General features: G+C 38.3%; 1 protein-coding gene across 6 annotated transcripts in view; it reads right to left on the reverse strand.

Moving 5' to 3' along the window:
* SPOP (speckle type BTB/POZ protein) overlaps nt 1-23,079 on the reverse strand; it is a 30,052-nt gene extending 6,973 nt beyond the window's left edge. The window contains exons 1-8 of one of the 6 annotated variants that reach the window (XM_085316368.1): nt 22,967-23,079; nt 22,046-22,191; nt 19,452-19,523; nt 5,345-5,487; nt 4,874-4,995; nt 3,037-3,188; nt 2,810-2,937; nt 113-290 (exon numbers count right to left, since the gene is read on the reverse strand). In XM_085316368.1, coding sequence (XP_085172494.1) covers nt 113-290; nt 2,810-2,937; nt 3,037-3,188; nt 4,874-4,995; nt 5,345-5,422 — 658 coding nt within the window. In that variant the 5' untranslated portion in view covers nt 5,423-5,487; nt 19,452-19,523; nt 22,046-22,191; nt 22,967-23,079. Of the gene's footprint in view, nt 1-112; nt 291-2,809; nt 2,938-3,036; nt 3,189-4,873; nt 4,996-5,344; nt 5,488-18,909; nt 18,975-19,451; nt 19,524-22,045; nt 22,330-22,966 lie in introns of those variants that run through there. The other 5 variants (XM_085316369.1, XM_085316370.1, XM_085316367.1 and 2 more) reach the window with 5 other exon arrangements.

Consider the following 23,079-nt stretch of genomic DNA (forward strand, 5'->3'; position numbering starts at 1 on the left):
AAAAAAAAAAAAAAAAAAAAAAAAAAAAAAAAAAAAAACTTATGAGAGCACTCCACTTGCCATCAAATTGTTGCTTCCTATCCCGCTAAGGCCCATCCGAGTTAATACCGACCTGCCAGTATGGCTTTGTGAGCCTGGAACTCCTGGCCTGCAACACACAGACAGCAGTCCGTGAAGCGCGAGTTCTCCCAGAGTCCTCCCAAYTCATCTGCCAAGCGGCACTCTGGTACCTTCACCATGTTCATAGTGTTCTGGCCGGAGATATTGACAGAGTCCTGCACCACACTCACCTGGGCAAAGAAAAAAAAAGTAAATAAACAAAACCCCATACTGGAAAACTAATCTCATTTATTTTCCAGGGCAGGTGAAGGGAGACGGAAATCAAAATTAAGATGCCTCTAAACAGAACCACCATACAAGTAACAATTTCTCATATTTTACAGCATCCATTCTACTCTGCATCAACCCTATTCTCTGCTCCTCCAGACTGCCCACCCCACTCCCCCACTTCCTGCATCTCTACAAACAGCATGGCCTCCCCTCTGCGCAGGCAATCCATCGCTCTGCCTCTTCCAATCCCAAATGCAGTGCGGCTGACAGCACTCTCATCTTCACCTCTGATGCCAGCATGCTTCAGAACACTAACAGATTTTCTGCTCGGCCCCAAATTAATGGCACTTCCATGCAATTTAATCCTAACTTTGTTAGTTTCTTAAGGAAGTGGAATCTTATCTCTTCTGCTTTTATAGACATCATCCCTGACCTACTTTTTTCCTTTTATCGACACACTAACCCCCCCAATCAATAATGCAATACAGACAGCACTACAAATGAAAAAGAAATATACAGAAAACTTCTATAAGCTAGCGCTGAATGCACACATGCATGCAAGAGAAAAGTGTCTGATCAGCCCAGGGTGCTCAGAGCAACCCAAATGCCTTACTGCTTCTGGTTCAATACCAGATTTCAATTTCTTCAAGAGTTCAACATGTTCACTGTGTTAGAACCAAACAGTAAGACTGGAATAAAAAGCAACTTCATGTAAAATAATGAGGAAAGATCTAGAGAAGGCACACAGATTCCTGATCACCAGCTCTAAACTAGACAAGGTTACAAAGAGACCAAAAGTATTTCTGCCACTGGCTGTTGAATAATCTACATGGAAACCATGCGAGTCTGTTTAACACAGAACCAGTAAATCATAAGCCCTCTGGAGCAGACTCCAGTTAGCCACTCTGGTCTCCGCTAATACCACCCTGCTATAACAGAGTGAAGGAACAAGCTGACTGACAGGAAAGCATATGTGAGAACAGTCACTGGATTTGCTGTTAAGTCCAGGTTAAGTTTCAGAGGTCTATTAATATCTAGTGGACAAAGGAGAACAACTGTCAGGAAAGCAAGCTTCACAGGTAAGTAAAACTAGTGATTATAAAGAGAGAGAGATGACAGAACCACCCCGCTAAGGAAAAACTGTTGGCAGTAAAGTGTTGAAAGTTCAGACTGTTTCCAGACAGCATACATTTCCCATCTAATATCACAATATGAACTTAAAGTCTTTTTATTAAGACTTCTTATACACTAGACTGTGCAAGAAACTGAAAGAGAAAACAGAAGATAACAAGGTCATGTGAAGGCAGCAGCAAATTTTCTCTTCCACCTAGAAAAAACAAAAACACTAAGCTGAAGCTTCTGAAGGGAATAATTTAATGAAGAGTGGACTGACTTGACTTAGTACTGGACACTAAGACTACTGCTGGGTCTCAGGAATTTATGAAGTCCAACACAGATAAACCTCTCTCAAACACTGATTTTGAGGTCTCATTCCACAACTGTAAGGTTTCTGGCTCATTTATCATGAAGGAAAGGATTAATTGCTAAATCTGGGAGAGGTCATCCAAGACACTCTTCTCCTATCTCAAACATTGCTAAATATTTTAAAGAAAGGGCTCCCTCCAGGACAGTAATGATTTAAGCCACCGACTAAACACATCTCCTCCAGGAGATGTTTGTTAATTTAAACATGTAAGTGTTTACATTGGCAGACAAAAATGAAGAAAAAGTACAGCTATTGAACAGCTTTGACTGAAGCATTCCTTTCACTCCTGGAAGATAAGGAAGCCAAAAGAAAAGAATCTACTCCCACAAGAAACACTGTAGGAGATCCAAAGAGAGGACGACTTGTTCTACCTGTCTTCTGGCAAAAATCACAGCTACAGGAGCTATTTTTCAGTTAAAAATACAACAGAAATAGACCCTAGAAACTCTGGAGACACTAATTTAGAGAATTTAAATTTGCTCATTAACATTTTGAAACTTAAATATCAAGCTTTAGAAATAACTTTCTGCACCTTTGTTTGACATAGGTATTAGCAAGTGCCATGAATTTTATAAGCAGTTGTAGAAAAATAACAGCACTGCAAACGAAAAATTGTAGCTACACAAAATTCCTTTTATTCCTAAAGTAATAATAATAGACATATATACACTCTTGGAAAACTAAGGAGAAGCTGTCTTCTTTATATAGTGGGAAAGTAATAGCCAGTTCCCACTATAGACCTAGTCTTGGTTTTTATCCCAAGAGTTTCAAATTAAAGAAAAAAAAAAAAAAAAAAAAAAAAAAAAAAAAAAAATCAAGTGAAATGCAATGACTCACAATTAAAACACACACGAACAAAAATCAAACTACTAGAAAAGCAGCCTGTATTTCTCCTGACACCTCTGACTCCTTAAAAGCAAGGATGAAAACCAAAGTCACATCTACCTTAAGCTAATAGAACCATTATTCTTTTAGCTGAACAGGAAGACTTACCTCACAGAAGAGAGTGAGTTTGTCATCTGGAAGAAGTCCATTTGCCTCATCCAAAAGAAAGTCTCTTCTAATAAATTTTTTGAATCCCCAGTCCTTGCCTTGTACAAATCGATATGCTCGTTGGCTCTCTGAAAGAGAGATAYGGTGCTTCAAATAAACAGCTACACGACTTGCATGAACAAACAACGAGACAAACAACTGACCCCAAAAACAAAGTTTTTACACACCCATTGCTTTTGTTTCTTCTCCTTTAGCATTCAAGATGGAAAATTTGAACTTTGCTCGAACTTCACTCTTTGGACAGCTCACCAGTAACAGATAGAGGGAGAGATAATCTTTACTTTCTTCATCCAAGCCTTTTGGGTTCACACGTAAACACCTGTAGAAGCAGGCATCTGAATGAGATGTAGGAACAGTTTTCGGCAGGTCATTCACAGCTTTTAAAGAAAGGGTACTTAAGAATTTTCACAATAAAGTGTGAAACAAACAAGTTCTGCTTAACAGCCACTAAACCACAAGGAAAAAATAGTTAAATATATTAGTACTGTTGGTACTGTGCACTCCAATCAGACTCACGTTACGTCCCCAAGACTGGTAATAATTCATAGGCAGATAGATGTCTATGTTAACTGCAGGCAAACCAGATGAAAAACTTGAAAGTAACGGTTTAACATACTGTAAAACACCTTGGAAGACAACTTTCACAAAACAAAATGGAAAGAAATATCAGACTAAAGGCAATGGATTAAAGAAGCACAACAAATTCAGAGAATTGGTAAGTAAAATCCCACAAGAAGCAACTCAAAGGCAAAATGGATTCCTGGAAGGCTGTCTGTTTCTCAAAAAACATAATAATACAGCAAAAAAGAAACTGATGCTATGGAAAGAAAAGATATGAAGTGCAGGAAGAGGCTAACTCATATGCACTTCCATGACCCCAAACTTGAGGCAGAGTCTAACAAGAAGCAAAAAAATAGGCCAAATGACTAATACCTCAAGCACACAGGGATAAAAAAAAAAAAAAATCAGAGAGACCCAGGCATTAGAATGAGATCTGACTAGTGAAGGTTATAATGGTAAGTAATTTAATAACAAAAAGCGTTGCAAGAAAAGTACAGATCTGCCACCCAAAGGAAGGGAACACAAATCATCCTCCCCCCCCCCCCCAGAGCGTTAAGTTAAATTATTTAGTGTCTAATTTGCTTCAATCTTGACTAACGAGGTTTAAAGAAAAAAAAGCTAAAACAGTTAACATCAGTAACAAAGGAATAAATAAGGGAAGTTCATGACATCTGGTTAATTTTGAGTCATGGTGACCGGAATGAACCAGATGCCCACAGATCCAGTAGGTCAGACAAGATTCACAGTAGAATACACTCTGACCGAAGTCCTCTCAGAGTTACTGGTAATTATCTTTGAGAATTCAGGGAGAATAAAAAAAAAGGCTTTAAAGGACAGTAAAAGGGTAAAAATAATGTCATCTTCGGAAAAAAAAAAAAAAAAAAAAAGAATAAACTCTAGGACAGAAGGAGTTGCAGAACACAGAGATAGTTCAGGGAATCATGTTAAGCCTCTGAATATATAAAAACGTGCCATGAACAGAAAGGTAATACAGCAGCAATAGTCTTAAATTGCAGGAGAGAAAACTTAAGAGTGCAGGTAAGAATTATCATTCTAACAATATACAGTATTAAGGGCCAAAACGGGGGTGCTGAAACAGAGCTTGTGTATACAAGCTGCAGAATCTCACTGGAGGTTTCTCAAAACTCGCTAAACAAACATCAATTACAAAAAAAAACCCTTAGATTAATAACCCTCTATGCCATGTCTCTGCTTCAAGGCAGGATGTAGTCTTCCTTCCAGTCATACCTTCTATCCTTTTCCACTATCAGAGAAACACCACAGACGGCCAGATCCTCACATTTGTTTTATGTATCCAAGTATTGTACTGAAGCAAAAATACTCTCTCCTTGTGTATATACTGCACGCCCAAGGAATCGAGAACTCCTGTGCAGTACAAATATTTTTTTTATATATTTTGCACAAATAGGCTGAACATCTCACCATTTCAGTTTATCATTGGCTCCTGAAGAAAAGGTCGAGCTCTTGATGACCTCACCCATTTCCTCTCGGCAGAAACTGAAGTTGTTTATGGTCCACATGTAGGAAAACTTCACCACCTTAATCTGAAGATAGAAAGCCAGGAAGCAGTTTAGGGGTACTGCTATCCACAGCGGGCCACAAAGGCAAAAACTAAAAAAAATCTTTAATGTAGTTTATTTTCTACTGTTGCCTTGGAGAAAACTTCACATCTTGCTTGAGAGTGTTGTAGAAAACCATGTAAGAACTCCCACTACGCTTACATCTTTAGCGCAGAGAATTTGTAATTAAACCCAATGAATTGTTAACTATATTCATTGTTAATGAGTCTCACATCCTCTGGAAAGCTACACTCTAAATTCATTTTGAATAAGTTTCTTACCATGGGTTCTAATCTTGTTACAAGGTGAACTTCTCACCATACTATGGACTTACCTGAGTGTAGCACCAGCTCTCTGCTACAGGTCCACTCGACATTTCTGCCGGGGGAGGAGGACTCGGCACCCTTGACATCGCCAGTTTGAAGATTAAACAGAATTTCACAACTCAGTGAAAGAAAGTTATATTACGTCTTCACCCTGTCACTCCCCCAAAACAGCAACAAAAAAAAGAAAAAAAGAAAAAAAGAAAAGAAGATGATGATCTTCAGGAGCACTGTTAGATCTTGTGGGACACCAGTAAAAGCAGTCATACTTCCTCCCTCCCTACCCCTAAAGCCTTCAAAATCTGTTACATTTAAACATTTTAAAGTGTAATTGTATGTTTTGTGGAGAGCAGACACATCAGTCCACTAAATTCTTTCAATATGCCAGCTCTTAACAGGAAGAAAACCAAAATATGGTTCCTTTCATGGAGCCCAAGACTCAAGTTGGAGACTCCCCATCTGACTTGAATTTTACTACCACCATTTGGATTCCTCACTACATACTCCCCTCTTCAGCTTTGAGAGTTTCAGATCATTAGAGACGATCTGTTTTGACAGATGAAATTCTTAATCTGAGGAGACTACATGTAGCAACATACAACCCAAACTCCCGACAACAAAACAAAATCCCAGGTTTGAGACTGACTCCAGTAACTTCAACAGCTCAGTCTTTCTCCTAAAGCCTGATTAAGGAAGCTGTTGGTACCGATTTCTCTACTTCAAATCTGATCTCCTTTGCCCTTAGGGAAATTCTTATTTCCTTTATATGCTGGTGAAGTTCACAACATCTAAGCACCAAATCAAACTGTCATTGTCATCGGTAGAGAACATACAGGCATAAAAACCACTGCAACACACCTGAATGAACACTCAGGCACAACTGATAAAAGACACACCTAGTAAAGAGAAGGGAAATGTTAAAAATAGGATAGAATAACCAAGCTATCTCTATCTTCTAAGCCCTGATCCTCAAAGTAGATAGAAAACATCTTGAACAGATGAGCTCAAAAACTAGAATTCCTAAGCCTGGCAGACACAAAACCATTGTGCACTCACACAGGCATGCCTTATAGTCTATTAACTACAGGCTCTGCTACTGCTTACTGTTTCACAGCTGGTATTTACCTGCCTTTCGCTTACCTGCACAGGACAGCAAGTGAACCACAACAATTCTACTGTTGTTAGCAACTGTGGAACACAGAAAAAGGCTCTGCATTCCATTTTCAAACTGTCAGATAACAAAACTAAGAACAGCACTAGCCATCACACGGACATGCAGAAAATAAGGTTCTTAAAAGAACAAATCTTGTCAAACAAGCAARCCAATAAACTACATCCTCCAGCAGCTAAATAAAGCTTTGGTACTCAGTGGTTTTGGTGGTTAAACTAATGCTCGACCTACTTGATCACAGTCGCCAATTCAGGTATCCAAAACCAACTCAGCATCACTTCAAGTAAATGGTAGTAACTATCCTTATTTCAAAACCAAAATATTAAAAATCTTCACAAATGGTAAGATTTTATGCTAAATGCACTATTKTCTACATAACAAAAGTAAGCAGTTTTAACAAATGACTTAATGCTTTGCCCAGGATAAGCCTTCTTGGAGAATTATAAAGTGAAGAACTGCAATAATTAACACACAGAACAATGATGAGCAGTATTTATACACAGGTAAATGGATTGTCACTTAATAGGATTCATATGTATCTACAAAAAGTTACATTCAGAACYGTACCAACTTCAAGAAGAGGCCTTCTGCAATATAAAGAAAAGTAGAGAAATGCAGTCTCAAATGTCAGCTTAGATAACAAAAAGTTGCAGTATTTTAAGCTTCTGACAGTATCTTACAAATGTTAAGATTTTTTTTCATAAAAGCACCACTTAATAACTTCAAAGCACACAAAGTACTGAAATTGCTCTTTGAGGTCTACCACTAGTTACATACTGAAGGACAAAGGAGGACTAAAACTGCAGATAGACTCACAGAATGGTAAGGTTGGACGGGACCTCTGGAGATAATCTAGTCCAGCTCTCAGCGCAGCCCGTACGGGGAYTGAACCCGCAACGCTGGCATYAGCAGCRCCACGCTCTAACCAACTGAGCTAAACCTAACATATCTAGTAATATTCAGCTGAAATGTCAAAGGTTCACACCCATAATTTTCATTTAGCTAGTCAGAATTTGCATCAAACGCRCGGATTTTATTGATCAAAACACAGTGTGTATTGTATATACAACAGGCAACTCCATAGAGAAATGTTTACAAGAGCTATGGAAATAGGCTTTGGAAGTATCTGACAGATCACAGGTTGATGACATTAGTGTCTCAGCAGAAACCCCATTTGAGCTAAGTAACCCACAAAACAATTAAAAAAAACCTTGTCATTTAAAATATAAGAAATCTTATAAAACTGTTAGGTTGCAATATTAATTGCRTTACATGCAAAGGCTAATACTGAGGTTCACTGGGGGAGAAAACTAAAACAGGCTCTAATTCACGAGGAAGGCTGAGTCATTAATTGTTGAATGAAAACAGGAGAAAACATGAAAAACATATACATAAAAATCTCACATCTCAAACCAGGAGAATACTCACAGTAAGAACGTAAGGCTTTATGTGCATAATTCCTCCCAAACTGGTATGAACATAATATTTAGTCCCTAAATGCAGCTGCAGGGCAAGTCTGGATTTGAGTGCAGGCTCCAGCCGCAATACAGACCTCTCTTGAGCAAGGCTTGCATCAGTATCCACTATGATTTATAGTTTCTCCACTGTACGCTCAGATTTTGAATTCTGCTCACCTTCAGAAAGTACCTGCCAATAYTGGTACATAAGCATTTTCTAATTCAAAAACAAGAGTGTTCTCTTCAGACTTCACTTCCTTTAAAAAGCTCAGGTGAGTCCATGTAATCATTAAAAAGGGATATTGGCTACCAGTAGCTGAGAAGTAAGTATTTAAATATGCATCTCTATGCGGTTAACTCTGTGGAAATTTATTTCCTAGTACAAAGCTCATGGCCAAAGAAACACAGTCACTTCCTTAAGACCTGAACTGCGAGACAACTGGCGCAACTATGAAACGGAGTACTCCCATATCATCCTGCTTTACAAGCTTTTTGCATTTGCAGTTTGCACTGTGCATGCAGAAAGAGGAAAGAGGTTAAACAAATCAACGTTCTAAAGAGAAAGGTACATCAATAYATGCTTTAGGTACTTATTTTGATTTTATTAAGTTAAATATAAAATTACAACAATTCCTCRAAAGGAAGTCAACTAAACCACTCTTGTGTCATTCAAATGAAGCCAAAATTAGCAGACACTAGTTTTGAATACTTAGCTAAACTGCTTTTCTTTATGCAACACTTTTGCCTCAGAAGACATCATCATTTCGCTCTCTCCAGTCACATGTCTCTGGGGGACAGAAGCAACCTGAAATTCCAGCAAAAAACACCTCCCTCTCATCACGTCTGTAAAAAACAATGACTTTTTGCTGGTTTTAGTCTATGTGCAGCAGACAGGAGACCCAAGCTTTTTCCTTCCCYTTGGGGATCACACACACACACTGCTCTACTCCACCCAGACTTGGTTAAATTGCTTTGTTTGTAGCTATTTTTAATCTACATTATTCCAGCAATCTGTTTTACAGCACAGGCTCCCCAAACGGGCGCAAACAAGAGGGACACAAATTGCACTATGGACACAGAATAAGCAGACAGGGAAAGGATGAAATTTCTTAAGCTCAACTCCTTGCCAACAGCAGCCTGTCTGCACACTGAGCCACAAGTGTTACACTTAAACCCAACTGAAAGGTTTGAGCGTAACGAATAAATAAAACAAGAGCAGGATAAGAAACTGGATTTTTTTTCATTAAAATTATATTTAGTTTCAGTAATTCTAKTTTTTAAGCAACAACTTCTTACTCAAACTGATCGCAATATGGAAGAATTCCAGTTTCAATATTTTAAAATACTCACTTCCTTGTGCACTGTGAAAAATAGCACAAAATTTTATTTAAGAGGTATCAYAGAATTAAAGACACAAACTGTTTTTAAAAGCAAAACAAAGCTTTTTTCTTTTTTTTAATTTCTATGAAACACAACAGATAAATCTTACCAAAGACATCAGGGCACTCCATACAATTACCAAAATATCTTGCCAAAATGGTGCTACTGAATTAAACTTTAACGCGCAACAACTCACTCGGTTTTCCCCCGCTCTAGTTCAGCCTTCCTCCTTACAGAGATTTCGGCCCACAGCCTACCACGGTGAGATTAYTGAAAGCTCAGCGAGCTCATCTTAGAGACACCGAGGAATGAGTTAGCAGCAAGGGCCGCTCAATGCCTCCCGGTGACATTATGAGGCCATAATGCAGTTAGGCTTAGCTGACTTTACGGAAACTTCACAGGAGGTGACACCAATGTGACAAGGGACATGTCAGCATGAATTCAAACTGCAGCAGAAGAAAGTGAGACTCCAGAGGTCAAAACACTCTTGTCAACTCTAGTCTATGATGTACGCAGGGTACTTTTGAGAGATGTGCACTGTGTAAAAGCAGCTATTTCCAGAAAAGAAAACGAAATTCCTTTTACAGATGAACAGAGTAATAAATTCTACAATGTACTTGTATTCCAGATAACATTTGTATACATCTACCTGACAGCAGAAATTAGAATAAGTTGCTTAAATTCAAAGAAAAAAAAACATTCGCTTCCGAAGAATTACAAGCAACAGGTACTGAACAGTTTGGCAACTTTTGGTGTTTTTYCTAGTCACTTTCCTGTGAGATATTTATAAACAATACATGCTTTTATAAGAAGAGTTCCACTTTTTCCAGAGTGATTAGGTAAACTGAAGCAATTAAGTATCTCTATGCACATATTACACAGTAAAGGACACCAGAGGGTCTTTTTGGAAGACAAATTGGTAAATCTAGTGGTAACACCTCCCTTTATGGCATGAAAACGAGGGATTAATGAGGAGAGAAAGAGGAGACAACAACTTTTTACGTTACAATGGCACATTCATCAAGTATTGGCACACCCTGTAAAGTTACACAGTTTCTACCCACTAAAGAGTAATTTAATTCTGCAATTCTAATCTCAGRTACATTTCACTAGCTTCCAAGAAATAAATGCTAGAATATTTTAGCCAAGGATCGTATAATTGGTTATGTAAATAGATAACTGTGTGGYGCATCGATTGAAATATATATGGCCACACTTTGTATTCCAACAAGATTTTAAGATGTACTTACGAAACTACCTCCATTTTATATATGTAAAGATTTAGAAAACTTTCTGTGGTATAAAGCCAAGAGAAATGCATGAACTTAAAATATACRAGACTATTTAATTTCCTATAAGCAACTGTCACTTGTATATATCATACATCCTTTCTCCCAGAGGGCCTCGATAGGCAGGTGGTAATAAAAGTTAAGACAGGGTGCTAATAGAATTGCTGCATGCCACCATGTCATTTGTTACACCTTTAAAATGACCCAAAGGGGATAAAGGTCCAGATTTTAAGTTTTTCAAACTATTCAGAAAATAGTTTTAGTCTGGTATGTTAAAGACATAGCAGAAAACCTTCTATAGATGCTTTGCAAGGCAAGTAAGTACAGTTAAAAAAAAAAAAAGCTAAATGATGGCTTCAAATATTCATCACTACGTATCAAATAGCATCACTACGACATATCCCTACCTCAATACAGCAACCAACCATCTAATATTTGACATAAAAYGACATCGATACCTTCACTGTTACAGCAAATTATATTAAAAAACAAACAAAAAAAACCCTCAAAATCACTAATACCCAATTACTGGCTTTCATGAAAAATTTAAGGAAAAACTTGCCACCTATCTTGATTACCAAGCATACTATGGATGAAGCATATGAAAGAGCATTAAAACATCCTTAAAAGTCTGCCCTTTTTAGTAATTGGCATGTGCTGTTCTAATTTCAAATACTGAGTAACTCTTCTGACATGGACCAATAATAAATACGTTTTAAAGGGAACCACTACCAACTTAATGTGCTACATACAATAAGTTCTTGAAATCAGCAGGGCACCCCCCCCGACTATTTGCTCATGAACCCTTAAAGTTTTACCAGTTCTCACTCTTTTAGCAATAATACTGGCATCTCTGAGCTGGCAGCAAATTATAAAGTTCTGCAGACAGGTTTTAGGAAGACATTTCATAAATAGTCTGGGCATCAGAACACTTTCTGGCCAGGAAAGGCAAGTACAACTTGAAAGTACAGGCACAAGTACTGACAGGCAAGTCACAGGAGACAAAATACAGAGTATTACCTTATGGATCCCTGCAAGCCCATTTACAGTCTGCTAGTCTCTCATTTGCTTGGATATAAATAACAAACAGCACTCCTCTCTGGACACAGTTAAGATTGCAGTTAAAATATATATATATACACATATATATACATATATACATACACACACACACACACACACACACATATATATATATATATATAAAGAAATTCTCACCTCATTCACAATCACTTCCAGATGATGAAATTTTATCTAAGAATCAGAGCCAGATCAGACCCTTTTTGAAGCACAGAAAATGTTCCCTTACCACCTTGTCCTAATGATTACCTCCTGACCTAGCAGCTGCACTAAGACATCTAAGCTCAAAACTCCATTTACTGTAGGAATCAACACTCAAAAGTACACTGTGAGCAGCAGAGAGCTGATCTGAAAAAGGCTGGGAAAATAAAAATCAACAAGGAATTCTAAAAGAGGTCTCAGAATGACTAGATTTTTGTTAAACAGTTTGTCAGTGTATTTGTATTTCTTTTTAAGATATACCAATTAGCTTCTACGAAAATAGCAGTTTACAAACTGTTTTAAAAAAAATCAAGTATAATCTTTTGTATACATTATTCAGTGAAAGGGAACTCATGGAAATCCATGAAAGAAAAGTGTTTCAATTAAGTGTTTCAAGAAATGGAGTGACTGCAGAAAGACTATCCAAGAATACTACCAGATGCAGAGAAAGGAGTGGGACAAAGGTAATTGGAGCAATAAAACAAGCGGATGAGAAAGGGAACCAAAGGAAAAGACCATTATATCTTCCTTCATTCTTCAAAGCCTTGGAAAGGCTAATGGAGGATCTGAATTTGCTGCTGTAAAAACAGGCAAGTTAACTAAAGGAGCAAAGTTTGAAGCAGTGTTATCTAACTAGCAGAAGAAGAATTTTTCAGATTTTAATATATACACTAAACCGGACATATTCCAAGTAAGAAAAAAATGGTATGATACTAGAGAAGAAGGCAACGATGGGCTCAGTAGTTTCCCGAGACTTTGTGCTAATGACTGTCAAGCAATGCAGATTACAACGATTACATCCTCCTCTTTGTGGCAGGAAAGCTTATCCAGTTACAAATGCAGGTTGGAAGTCAGGTGCAGCGAATTTCAGAGGTTACACAAAGCTGGATAATCATTAACATGGTGGTGCAGAAGAAACAACACTAAGGTGGCAAACAACTTACATTAATAAAAATAGATTAAGACAATAAATGATCACTTCAGAAGGATAAAAGTATCCCACAGTAAAAAGCCATGGCCTGAAAGGAAACCTGTTTTATAAAAGCTAGAGGCTTATTCTTCTGAAGCAAAGCTACATGCACAATTCTACAACACCAGCAAGCCAATCACTGCCTGGAAAAAAAAAGAAAAAAGAAAAAGAAAAAAAAAAGAAAAAGAAAAAAAAGGAAACCAGAAAGGAGAACCCTAAGTGGGATATATAAAAACTTAACTGTACCTAAATTAGCGGGGTCGACTCATTTATGTCAAATGAGTGGTGGTGGGAGGTGCACTGCAGCTTCCATTACATTCTGTGCTTTGCAAGCCCCAAGGATCTTACTGATCACATACCCTGCTGAAGTGCCCCGAAGAGCTGCTAAGCTCAAAATGACACATAGAGTTTCATCTAAAATATTCACCGTCACAAGCGAAAAAAAAAATGGAAAATGAACACTATCACAGCAGAGAGATAAAAAGGAATGAAATGGTATCCAGTGAAAGATACATACCACACTGATGGACCCATCACCTCTCATTTGGGATGCAGAACACACACAAACAACCCAGCCTATTTCAAATACATTAGGGACGATCTCCCTCAACAGCTGAAAGTCTGTGTTTTTCTCTTGATTCTGAAGCAGTATGTATCAGTCCTGATTCAGTTTACAGGTTGCCCTCATTATACTTTTAGTAGTGTTCAGGCACCTGGATGGATACCTTTTCTGTTATTTAATACACGGTGCTTTAATTCACTTAAATTACACCCCGAAGTTGAAAAGTACCTTAGAGAAGGCAAAAGTCCTGAGGTCACGATAGCGCAGTTTTGTTTGTTTTTTTAAAAAAGTCGACAGATAATAAAGAAGTAAATAAAAGTTATCTAGAAAAATCATTTTCAACACAGAATTAATTTAAAAAATCCTCATAATGCACTGAATATTGGTAAATTCCACTTTAAGAAGTATTCTGAAACTAAGGATTTTTTTCCATTCTTGGACTGTTTCAAAACTTTTCTTTTAAGCCTAAATCCTCTGCTGCAGAATCAAAGCCATAAAAAAGACTTGTTCATCTCCAAAAATCATCATTTACATGAAACAATTAAAGCATGGAGAAGGAAAGAGGAAACGAAATTGGGATAGGCGCCAGTGAAAAAATCAGCAACGTAAGGAGAATAACAAGCTTTACATGCATTTCCTAAGAAAAGCAAACCAACATTGCTTAGCTCTAACCCATCTAATGTCCTTCCCCATCTACCTTTCCAAGTATCATCCAGATAAACAGCAAACAGCTAAAACTAAATAAAGGAAACACAGAGGAAGTTAGTGGTAAGAAGCAGTCTAGAGTTCTCTAAATAACTTTCTGCTTTTACAAACAGACCTCCACTGAAAATTTCTCCTCTTCAGTCATTAAACCAAGCCATATTTTTGACATTATTCTAGACTGCTTCAWGCTGGTGTTTGAACAGACGCGGAAAACCGTATCCCCTTTAATCACATCTGACCCTAACAATGAATTACCCACAAAGTATATTAGAATCATATCCACACCAGTAAATATTAAAAAAAAAAAATACTTAAAAGTAAAACAAAACTTTTTTTTTTAATTTTAGAGTTAATTTTGTGTTTAARTCACTACTCTTATTTCCACCAGATGTCTGCCTCTTGTTTAACTTCTTCTACTTGCATCTTTAATTTTCTTGCTATACTTCTAGAGATGCTTAAAGCTTAGACCTTCAAAACTGCTTTTTTCCTCTGAATTTAGTCATCATCATAATTTTTTAATTCAGACCATAAATATACTAAAAAGAATTACATCTCGTATTTCCTTTTCTCTAAATTCTGCTTCTTACCTAAAGTTTCTCTCTCCTACCAATCCATTCTTGATCACTGGTCTCCTCTCACAAGAAAAATGTTATTCTGAAACATCAACCTCTATCTTATAGCCTGAATAGCGTTCTCTATTCAATAAGAAATCTGATACTATTTTTGAAAAGGATTCTGTTATTGCCTGTGAGCAGTGTTATTTTACATTCTCCCTCAATATGTAAATCATAAAAGAATTTTAGAGCTTCATTTTCTACTTTTACAGTAAGATATTATCTGTCACTTATTAAGTATACTCAGCTGCCATTTTAGTTTTTTCTAAGTAAAAAATTTTACACTTTCTTAGTATGTAAGTCATCATCCAAATTAAAAGATAAAGCCATGAATTGCTGAGGGATACTACTTCTTCCCAGGAAACTCCCTAATATCCTCAGGAAGTCTGTCACTCTGAACACAGAGTATGTCTGTCACTTTGAAAACAGAGTAGCAGCATGGTCTTTTTTTYCCCTCTGCAGATTGTTCTTCTCTTGTAATAGCGACACACTCTTAGAAATACCTCACACCTCTAAAATCCCAAAAGATTCCTGCAGAGTTGAAAATAACTCAAAGAAATGCCTAAGCAGTATGACTTCTAATCAGGAACACTGAGAGAATCAGCAAGAACAGAAAATTAAGCAGGACTCAATTTTTTCATCTGCTGTGCTGAGACCTGGTACCAAGCACTGCTAAAGGACTCAAATGGGATTGCAGATCTGACCTCTAACAAACCACCACGACTATAATCCCCCCTGGAGTCTTTTATTTATATCAACTTTCCAGTAATAAAAACATCTGGTAGTCCTCACACATCATTTTCCAGTTACCATCTTGCTCTAATATTTCTAAGAGCTTAGCAGAAACAACTTGAACYGAAATAACATAGGCAGCTTCTGCAATTATTATTCTGGAAATTAAGCATTCAAATATCAAAGTTAGAGATTACAACACACAGCAAGAACCACACATCACACTAGTAGGTATTTTCACCTACTTGTAATTGCACCTTAAAACTGTTACGAGAATTATTGTAATCGATGACCTTAGACCAGCTAAATGTAAAGATCATACGATGGTCACATAAAAGTGCTCTTAGAATTACCATGAAAACCCAAGTTCATGGAGAAGTACAAAAAGAGATCAACTGCTTACTTCACTCCAACAGAAAGCTCACCCCAGAGCATATTTCTAACAGACAACCAACAGCAGTTACAAAAACTAGCAAGACTGTAATCCACTGCCTATCCTATCAGGTAATGCTGCTTTGACATTTCTGTTTTGTAGGCTGTAAGAGCCCTTTCTTTTCCAGGTTACCTTATTTTTTTTTTCTGTGACCTTATCAGATATCAACAGGAGAAAGAGTTAAGAGGTGGGAGGGAGGAGAGGGGAATCAAATTCCAACTTCCACTTCCAAACTCTACACATTTCCTCAAAAGTCAACAGCTTTCCCCTCCCCCTATAAAATGTATCACACATACTTCAAGCTAGCAAAACCATCATGCCTTACTAATTTTAACAATCTAATTCACATTAACATAAAAACATCACATCTTACTGTAAATCACAGTTTGAAAAGTAACATAATAACACAATTATGGCATCYGTCTACACCCATATTTGAATATCCTAACCATTCAAGACCAAGATTATCTAATTAGTAAGACAAAGAAAAATTTGCATAGCTTAGATATTCTATATTTATTACAATTTAGTAAATAAGAAAAAAGACTGGGCCAGAGGTATTATTATATTTCTCTCTATATTAGTAACACTTTGGAAGCATAGTAGCAAGATGCATTCTCTTTTCTGCTTTTGGCATGAATGTTATCATTTGTACTACAAGTGAAAAAATCCCAAAGGAAATAACTTGGATATGGGGTGCTGATTTGCCAAATTTTTTAGTCATACATTTTAAGCCGTTTCTGGCACAAGCCACTTGTTTCATCTTAAAAAAAAAAAAAAAAGGAAAGTGCGGAAATATAAACATATATGAAAACAGATTCCCAGATGTCTAGATTTCTTTCCCTTTTTACACCAACAAGCCATCTCCATGAACTGCTTAAACTCCAGCCTCAAAGAAGAAACAACAGTTAATTCTGCCTTTGATTTCCTCCTGTCTCCTCTTATGCTCTTTTATAAACACTTCTGTAAGTCTTCCTACTATTTTTCCCATCACCACTAAAATTCAATAAGCTACCAGCGAATATTATATTAAGAAATACAATACCTAGCCAAGAGCCAATTCTAAACCACCAAGTAAAAATCTTTAATACTGAGTAATACTAAAATTTCTATCATATTTTCAGGTTTGGTAATGTTCATAACAACTTAAAGCAAGGTTGTTACAAAATATGTTGAGGATACAGCAGAACATAATCTACTGTAATGCAGATGCTTGTGCTCCCTCATTCAGATGATGTTACTTAAAATCAAAATAAGGGTCTTTTCACTGTAATCCTACTAGCTAGAAAACAGGTCTGTAAGCACAACACAACACATAACAGCAATTTTCAGTAGTTCTAAACTCAAATACCTACACTGATACACTTCTCTTCTGGAACAAATATCTACATAATCACAACCTAACAGGAAATCTTATGAAAATCCTCTGTGTCTCAAACGCTGTAGTAAAATACAGTCTTGTGACTTTCATTTACTGTCCACAAATATTTCTAAAAAATCCCACCACATTGATATACATGTTTTTATGTATAACCTGTTTAGATTACACAGGTCTAGGAAAAAAACTGCTGCTGAGGAAATGAAGGCACCAATGTAGTTGTGTCATTCACTATGATTTTTAAACTACAAAGACAGATCAGGATACTCAGCCTATAATAGCCTGCCTTCTATGAATCTGTGGAAGGTATCACAGTATCTTCATGGTAAAGCAGTAGATTCTCTGGAGGGGAAGGTACAGTAACATTTTTCCCACAGACAGAATAGTTAATCTGTAGGCATGATTCTAGCCAAGTAAGTTAACTGAAAACTTTCACATCCATGCAGTCAGCGTCTGTTCTAGCCTCTTTATGCAGTAACACTTGGGAGGCAGCCAGGCAGCTACTCTGCATTGCTATACAGCAGCTCAGGCTGTTTTAGTATATTTGTCTCCACCTGCTCTCTAGTCTCATTGCTGTAAGCACGTCTCTAAAAACTRTGCTTCCCATGCGAGTTTCGCATTCAGATACAAAAACAAATTGTCTCATATTAAGAAGGGTTTATTTTCAAAAGCAGAGGACACAGAAGTGAGACCTTATTAGCTTTAAAATCTAAGTTGAAGAAATGCAACTTAATCTTGGGAAATCCCTCACTAAAAACATTGTAATTAAAGAAGAGGATCTGATCTATGATTTACTGAGCAATTTCTGCTGCAGGACAGGGAAGTTTCTGCTAAGCAAAGAGTAACAAGGGCAGAAACAATGCAACTAAAACCACACTCATTTTTAAACTAAATTACTTCTCCATCTGATCAAGTGCTGTAAAAAAACTTCTGTTTCCTATTTGGCTCTAAGATCAATAACTTTTTCTAAGCCATCTTCCCCTTCCGTGCAATTTTGCTTAACTACCTACTCCTGTCACAGTCACAACAGGAATATTTGTATCTTACATATATTTTGAAGATATTTTATTGGGTAAATATATGGATTTATCCTTCATGAAAAGGAGGGAGAAAAGAAAAAAAGTAATTATACATCACTCTTCAAGATGAAAAAATGATTTTGTCAACTTTTTCATGTATCACTTATGCACGCTCATAGTTAAAAGAGTTTAATTCTTTCAATTCTATCTGTGACAGCCAAAGCTAAGCTAAGCTACCCGCTTTTAGAGCATTACATCACAATCTTTTCAGACTGATGCTGCATAAATGCCGTTGGTATGTGACACATATGAAACTGTAGCAACTGTATCTCTATTAACTCAAAGGGTGGTGCATTCACTCAACAAAAAAGTAATGATTCAAAGTAACTTAAAAATACTGGTCAGTAATTTATCAGTGTGCAAGTATACACCATCAATACATGTACGTATCATGCTACATGAAACATGTTTCTGAATGCATTGTGAAGTACTTAGAGTTCTTAAGCTTCCAGTCTACTTTCAGACACCAGTACAACATTACTGAACTTACATCTCAAATATTAAAATAGTTAAAAATGAGCATACTTTCATGTGAATATCCTTTTTCTGTACATGATTCTCTTGAAGTTTTGTAAAAGGACATCCTCTTGCTGGAAAAGAATTTCTGTTATCAGAAGTCAGATCAATTTTTCTGAAGTATTAAAATGACTTTAGATGGTTCACATCCTAAGCATTACATCACATCTAATCTAAAATGCAAACCACACATGCTAGATTTCTCGCAAGAGTTATTTTTAAAGGCCGTAGTCCTACAACAGAACCTACTGAAACATGGGCCACAACACAGACTAAGAAGGGCTGAACTGAGATCTCAATATGAAAAACTTAATACTATTTTCTGTAGTCCATACATCTGAAGTCGGCAGTATCCTACTGACCTCTTCCATATCAACGGCTAGAAGGATATTTTCCAGTACGAAATTTAGTGTTTGGTTGTTTAACTCATTCCACATTCCTGACATTATAAACTAATGATTTAAAAAAAAAATCCATGGAGTTCTAAGACCAACTATGCCATATAAAAAGCAATGATGCAACTCCTACCATTAGCCACAGGATTTACTCACAGTATAACAGTGTACTCCCAAGTCTTTTCCAGGCATTTGCTACACAGTCACTGGTTCTGCATCTTTTTTGTCCTAAAAATTTAGGGGAAAGAAAAAGAAAAGCATATTCTGTGCATGGTATATATTTTCTTGGATACTCTGCTATGCACACAGAAGAAGAGATTTCCAGAATCACTCAGCTCCTTCCCTCCAAAACACAGTTACAGAGTTCAGTAATGGGATACTCAACAACGTGAAACCAGGCAAAGAAGCTCTAATATATTTACAGATATATTTTCTGAAAAAACAGTAATTTATTTGCCTTCTCAAGGAATTAATTTTAAATGAAATATGAATATCTTAATATCATGACAGCTTCCTRTACTGTCGCGTGCTTCTAGAACTTGGGGCACATGATTCATTTAAGAGGTCTCTCAAGTACACAGTACAAGAGAGAATGCAGTAGCAGCTTATCATCTAACAATCAAGAAGTGTAACACCCCAAATTTTTTTCTATAAAGCTATTTTTGTTATGTGTATCTGGCCATATTTCTATTCCATGCTGAGTAGGAAACACCAGCAGTCAGAGGTCAGAGCAATACAGCAAGATCTTACATAATACTACAATTGTGCAGAAAATTGAGCCAAAGCTGGGAGAAGGAATTTTACAAAATTACAGCAATTATGTCCGAACATGGAACTGTGTGTCCAAATGATAAAATAGCAACAGCTCCTGATCACATAAGAAATACRTATCTTTGCCATCTCTATGCCAAATTTTACAGAAATGCTGCTCAGGAAGAAACAAAGCAGATGTTTCCAAATTCACAGGTCCAAAGCATCAGCTAATGCAGTGGAATGGCAAGCCACATGAACAAAACACTAAACAGAAGGGTGTGCCAAGAATAAAGCTGCTAAGTTCCTCTTATTGTAAACTGGGTTGATATCTAGAAAAATCATATAGGACAATAGACACAGTTCACTGCACGTATCTAATGCTGTCCATCTAGAGCCTCAGCGGCAGTTCAGAAATTAACCCTGCAAAACCTCACAGGTCAAGCTGTCTCAGTGGAAGCCGTAACTTAAAAACAACTCCACTCACCAGAATCTTCTCACACTTATCAGGTTTAATTAACCTAATACTAATGCTGCTACTACTGCTACCTTTGCTATGTTAAAACATAAACTAATCGTAAGATCAGCTACGCAAGAAGTAGAGTTTTTTTCAATAATGCTTTACTGTGACCGTGAAATCAATGATGGTACAGCTCATTGAGACCACGTGTCAAACCAAAAACACTCTGATAGAGCTCCCTCCATGATCTGTATCCATGTGCAAATCCTGGAGGTTTGGGGAAGGAAACACAACTAGTTTACAACAGTGGTAAAGACACTTAAGTATTTTTAAAAACAGTAATCAGATTTGATAGTAGTTTCTACAATCTTATGTTAGGTATAGTTTTGTATTACTGTCCTCTACTGATCCAGTGACGGGATGACAGCTTGTGATGTACTTATGCTATCATGTTACCTTCATCTCAACATATATCCGAGACAAAGTATCATTAAAGAAAAAAAAAATCTGTTTTTTCTTCAAACCAGAATGAAACAAGTGGCATAATCAAACCAAATCTTTCTGGGCCTCTGGTTAGAAAAAGTCTCTCAAAAAAGAAGCAAGTCAGTTATAAGTTCTACTTAACTGATTTGGGGGTGGAGGGTTTAACCAAACACATTTTTTTTAATAAAGCATAAATAATAGTGAAAACATGTCAGACTTTCAGAGGGCCTCACATCAAGCAATCCCAAGCACAACTAAACATAAATTAAAAAATAAAAAGGAAATCGGAGATTCCATTTCATAAATCATGATGACTCTCTACAATTACAAAAATGTAAGCAGATCTAATAATGCTGAGTTACAGAAAACAGACAACAAATAACATGGCATTCCATTTCCCCCAGCCTCCTCAAAAAAGAAACCCTCCTGTCAAAAAAGAAAAATCCATTTCACAGGCAGCTTTGTAAATAACACTACAGATAATTTACCCTTTTAATAGCATCTATCAGTAATCATGATATTGCTTGAAACAAGCACTAACACACTGCTGTCAAATAGTATTAGTGACACATTTAGCTGTGAAAAGGAGTTCTATTGCCTTTCCATACTGCATGATGATGCACCATTTCCTTTAAACAGCACCACAGGCCTGAGACACAGCTAGGAAATACCAATACGGATCCCATGCAGGCTGGGCTTTAATTTATGTGAAGATCAAGTTCCCTGCTGATTTAGAAATGTGCCTCACAATCGTCAGTGGCTAAGCTAAGCCCTGTCATCCCTTACTTGGTTGCGTTGTTAGTCATCTCAGTTTTTCCACTCTAGCCCTTATTTCCTTTCTCCCACTCATGTTTCCTTACTTAGTTCCTGGTAAACCATTGCACCTCTATCCTTCTCTAGGAATCACTAGGAATTCCTTTTCCAGACCACCCTGCCGCTGCTCCCTACCTTCCCCCTTAGGCCTTGTTACTTTAACTGCTCATAGCCCTTTCCCCAGCTACTGATCCCCCTCTCCCATCTCCGGTTCAACTCCTGCCCCCTTCCCCAGAGCTCTTACCTCCTGGCCCTAACGAGTGAATCCTAGCACTGGAATCAGCTTTGCTCCGTGGCAGGGTGGGAAGCCAGAGAAGCCCTAGCCCAGGCAGGTGCGGTAGGTGGGGATCGCGCCCCCCGGACTCTGCCCCCCACTCCGCAGCCAGTCCCCTAGGAGAATACCAGCAGCTGAAGCTCACTATTTGGCAGCATGTCTTCCTCCCCCAGTTACCCCTGCGCAGACGAGAAGGCTCATTATTCCGCAAGTCCCCGCAGCAGCCTTCTGCGCACGCGCCAAGTTTACGAAGAAGCAGGATATGGCTCTTCCCAGCGCTCCCCTCCCCGCAGCGCATGCGCGATGTATTATCGCGCCCTCCTCCCCCACCCCCGACCACTACCATTGCGCACGCGCAAATTCCCTCGCCCAAGACCAAACCGCCCGCCTTCGACTTCCTGCCGCGCATGCGCCCTCTTCCACCAGTCCAGGCTCCGAGCATGCGCTTACCTCCCCGGACACGCCCCCGGCTCCCCTCCGCTGCGCATGCGCGCTCAGCGCCGCCGGCCTCTTTCACCGCCCCGCGGCTCACATTGTGGCAGCGCTGTGGAGCATGCGCGGTGTTCCGGGGGGGGGGGGGTGTGCGTGTATGTGTCCCTCATGTTGTAGAGCTCACTTTTTGGCAGGGAGCCACTCCTGGCGCAGTGGCACTTAAAACACCCAGCGAGCGTGGGGGAGGGGGCAGGCCCGTGCGAGTCTCTCACGTCCCAGCCATGAGGCAGGGCSCCGCAGAGAGCAGGAACAGAGGGGCGCTGCCCCCCACGCCCCTTTTCAGAGGCGGGCAGGAGGAGGAGGGGGAGGGGGGCACTACCTTCCCTCCTCCCTGTGGAGATTTCCAGTCCTCGCCCGGTTTCTTTTGCTTCTTCCCCCGCACGGCCCCTCCCACCTCACCTGTGAAGGACACCGCTGGCTGCTGTCCCCTTGCGGCCTCCTCATACTGCCCTAAACTGACACATCCGGGACTCCCCACAACGCCGCCTCTCAGCGACACGACACCACAGGCA

Source organism: Rhea americana, unplaced genomic scaffold (assembly GCF_003343005.1).
Source record: "Rhea americana isolate MKP2758 unplaced genomic scaffold, rheAme1 scaffold_468, whole genome shotgun sequence".
Classification (NCBI taxonomy): domain Eukaryota; kingdom Metazoa; phylum Chordata; class Aves; order Rheiformes; family Rheidae; genus Rhea; species Rhea americana.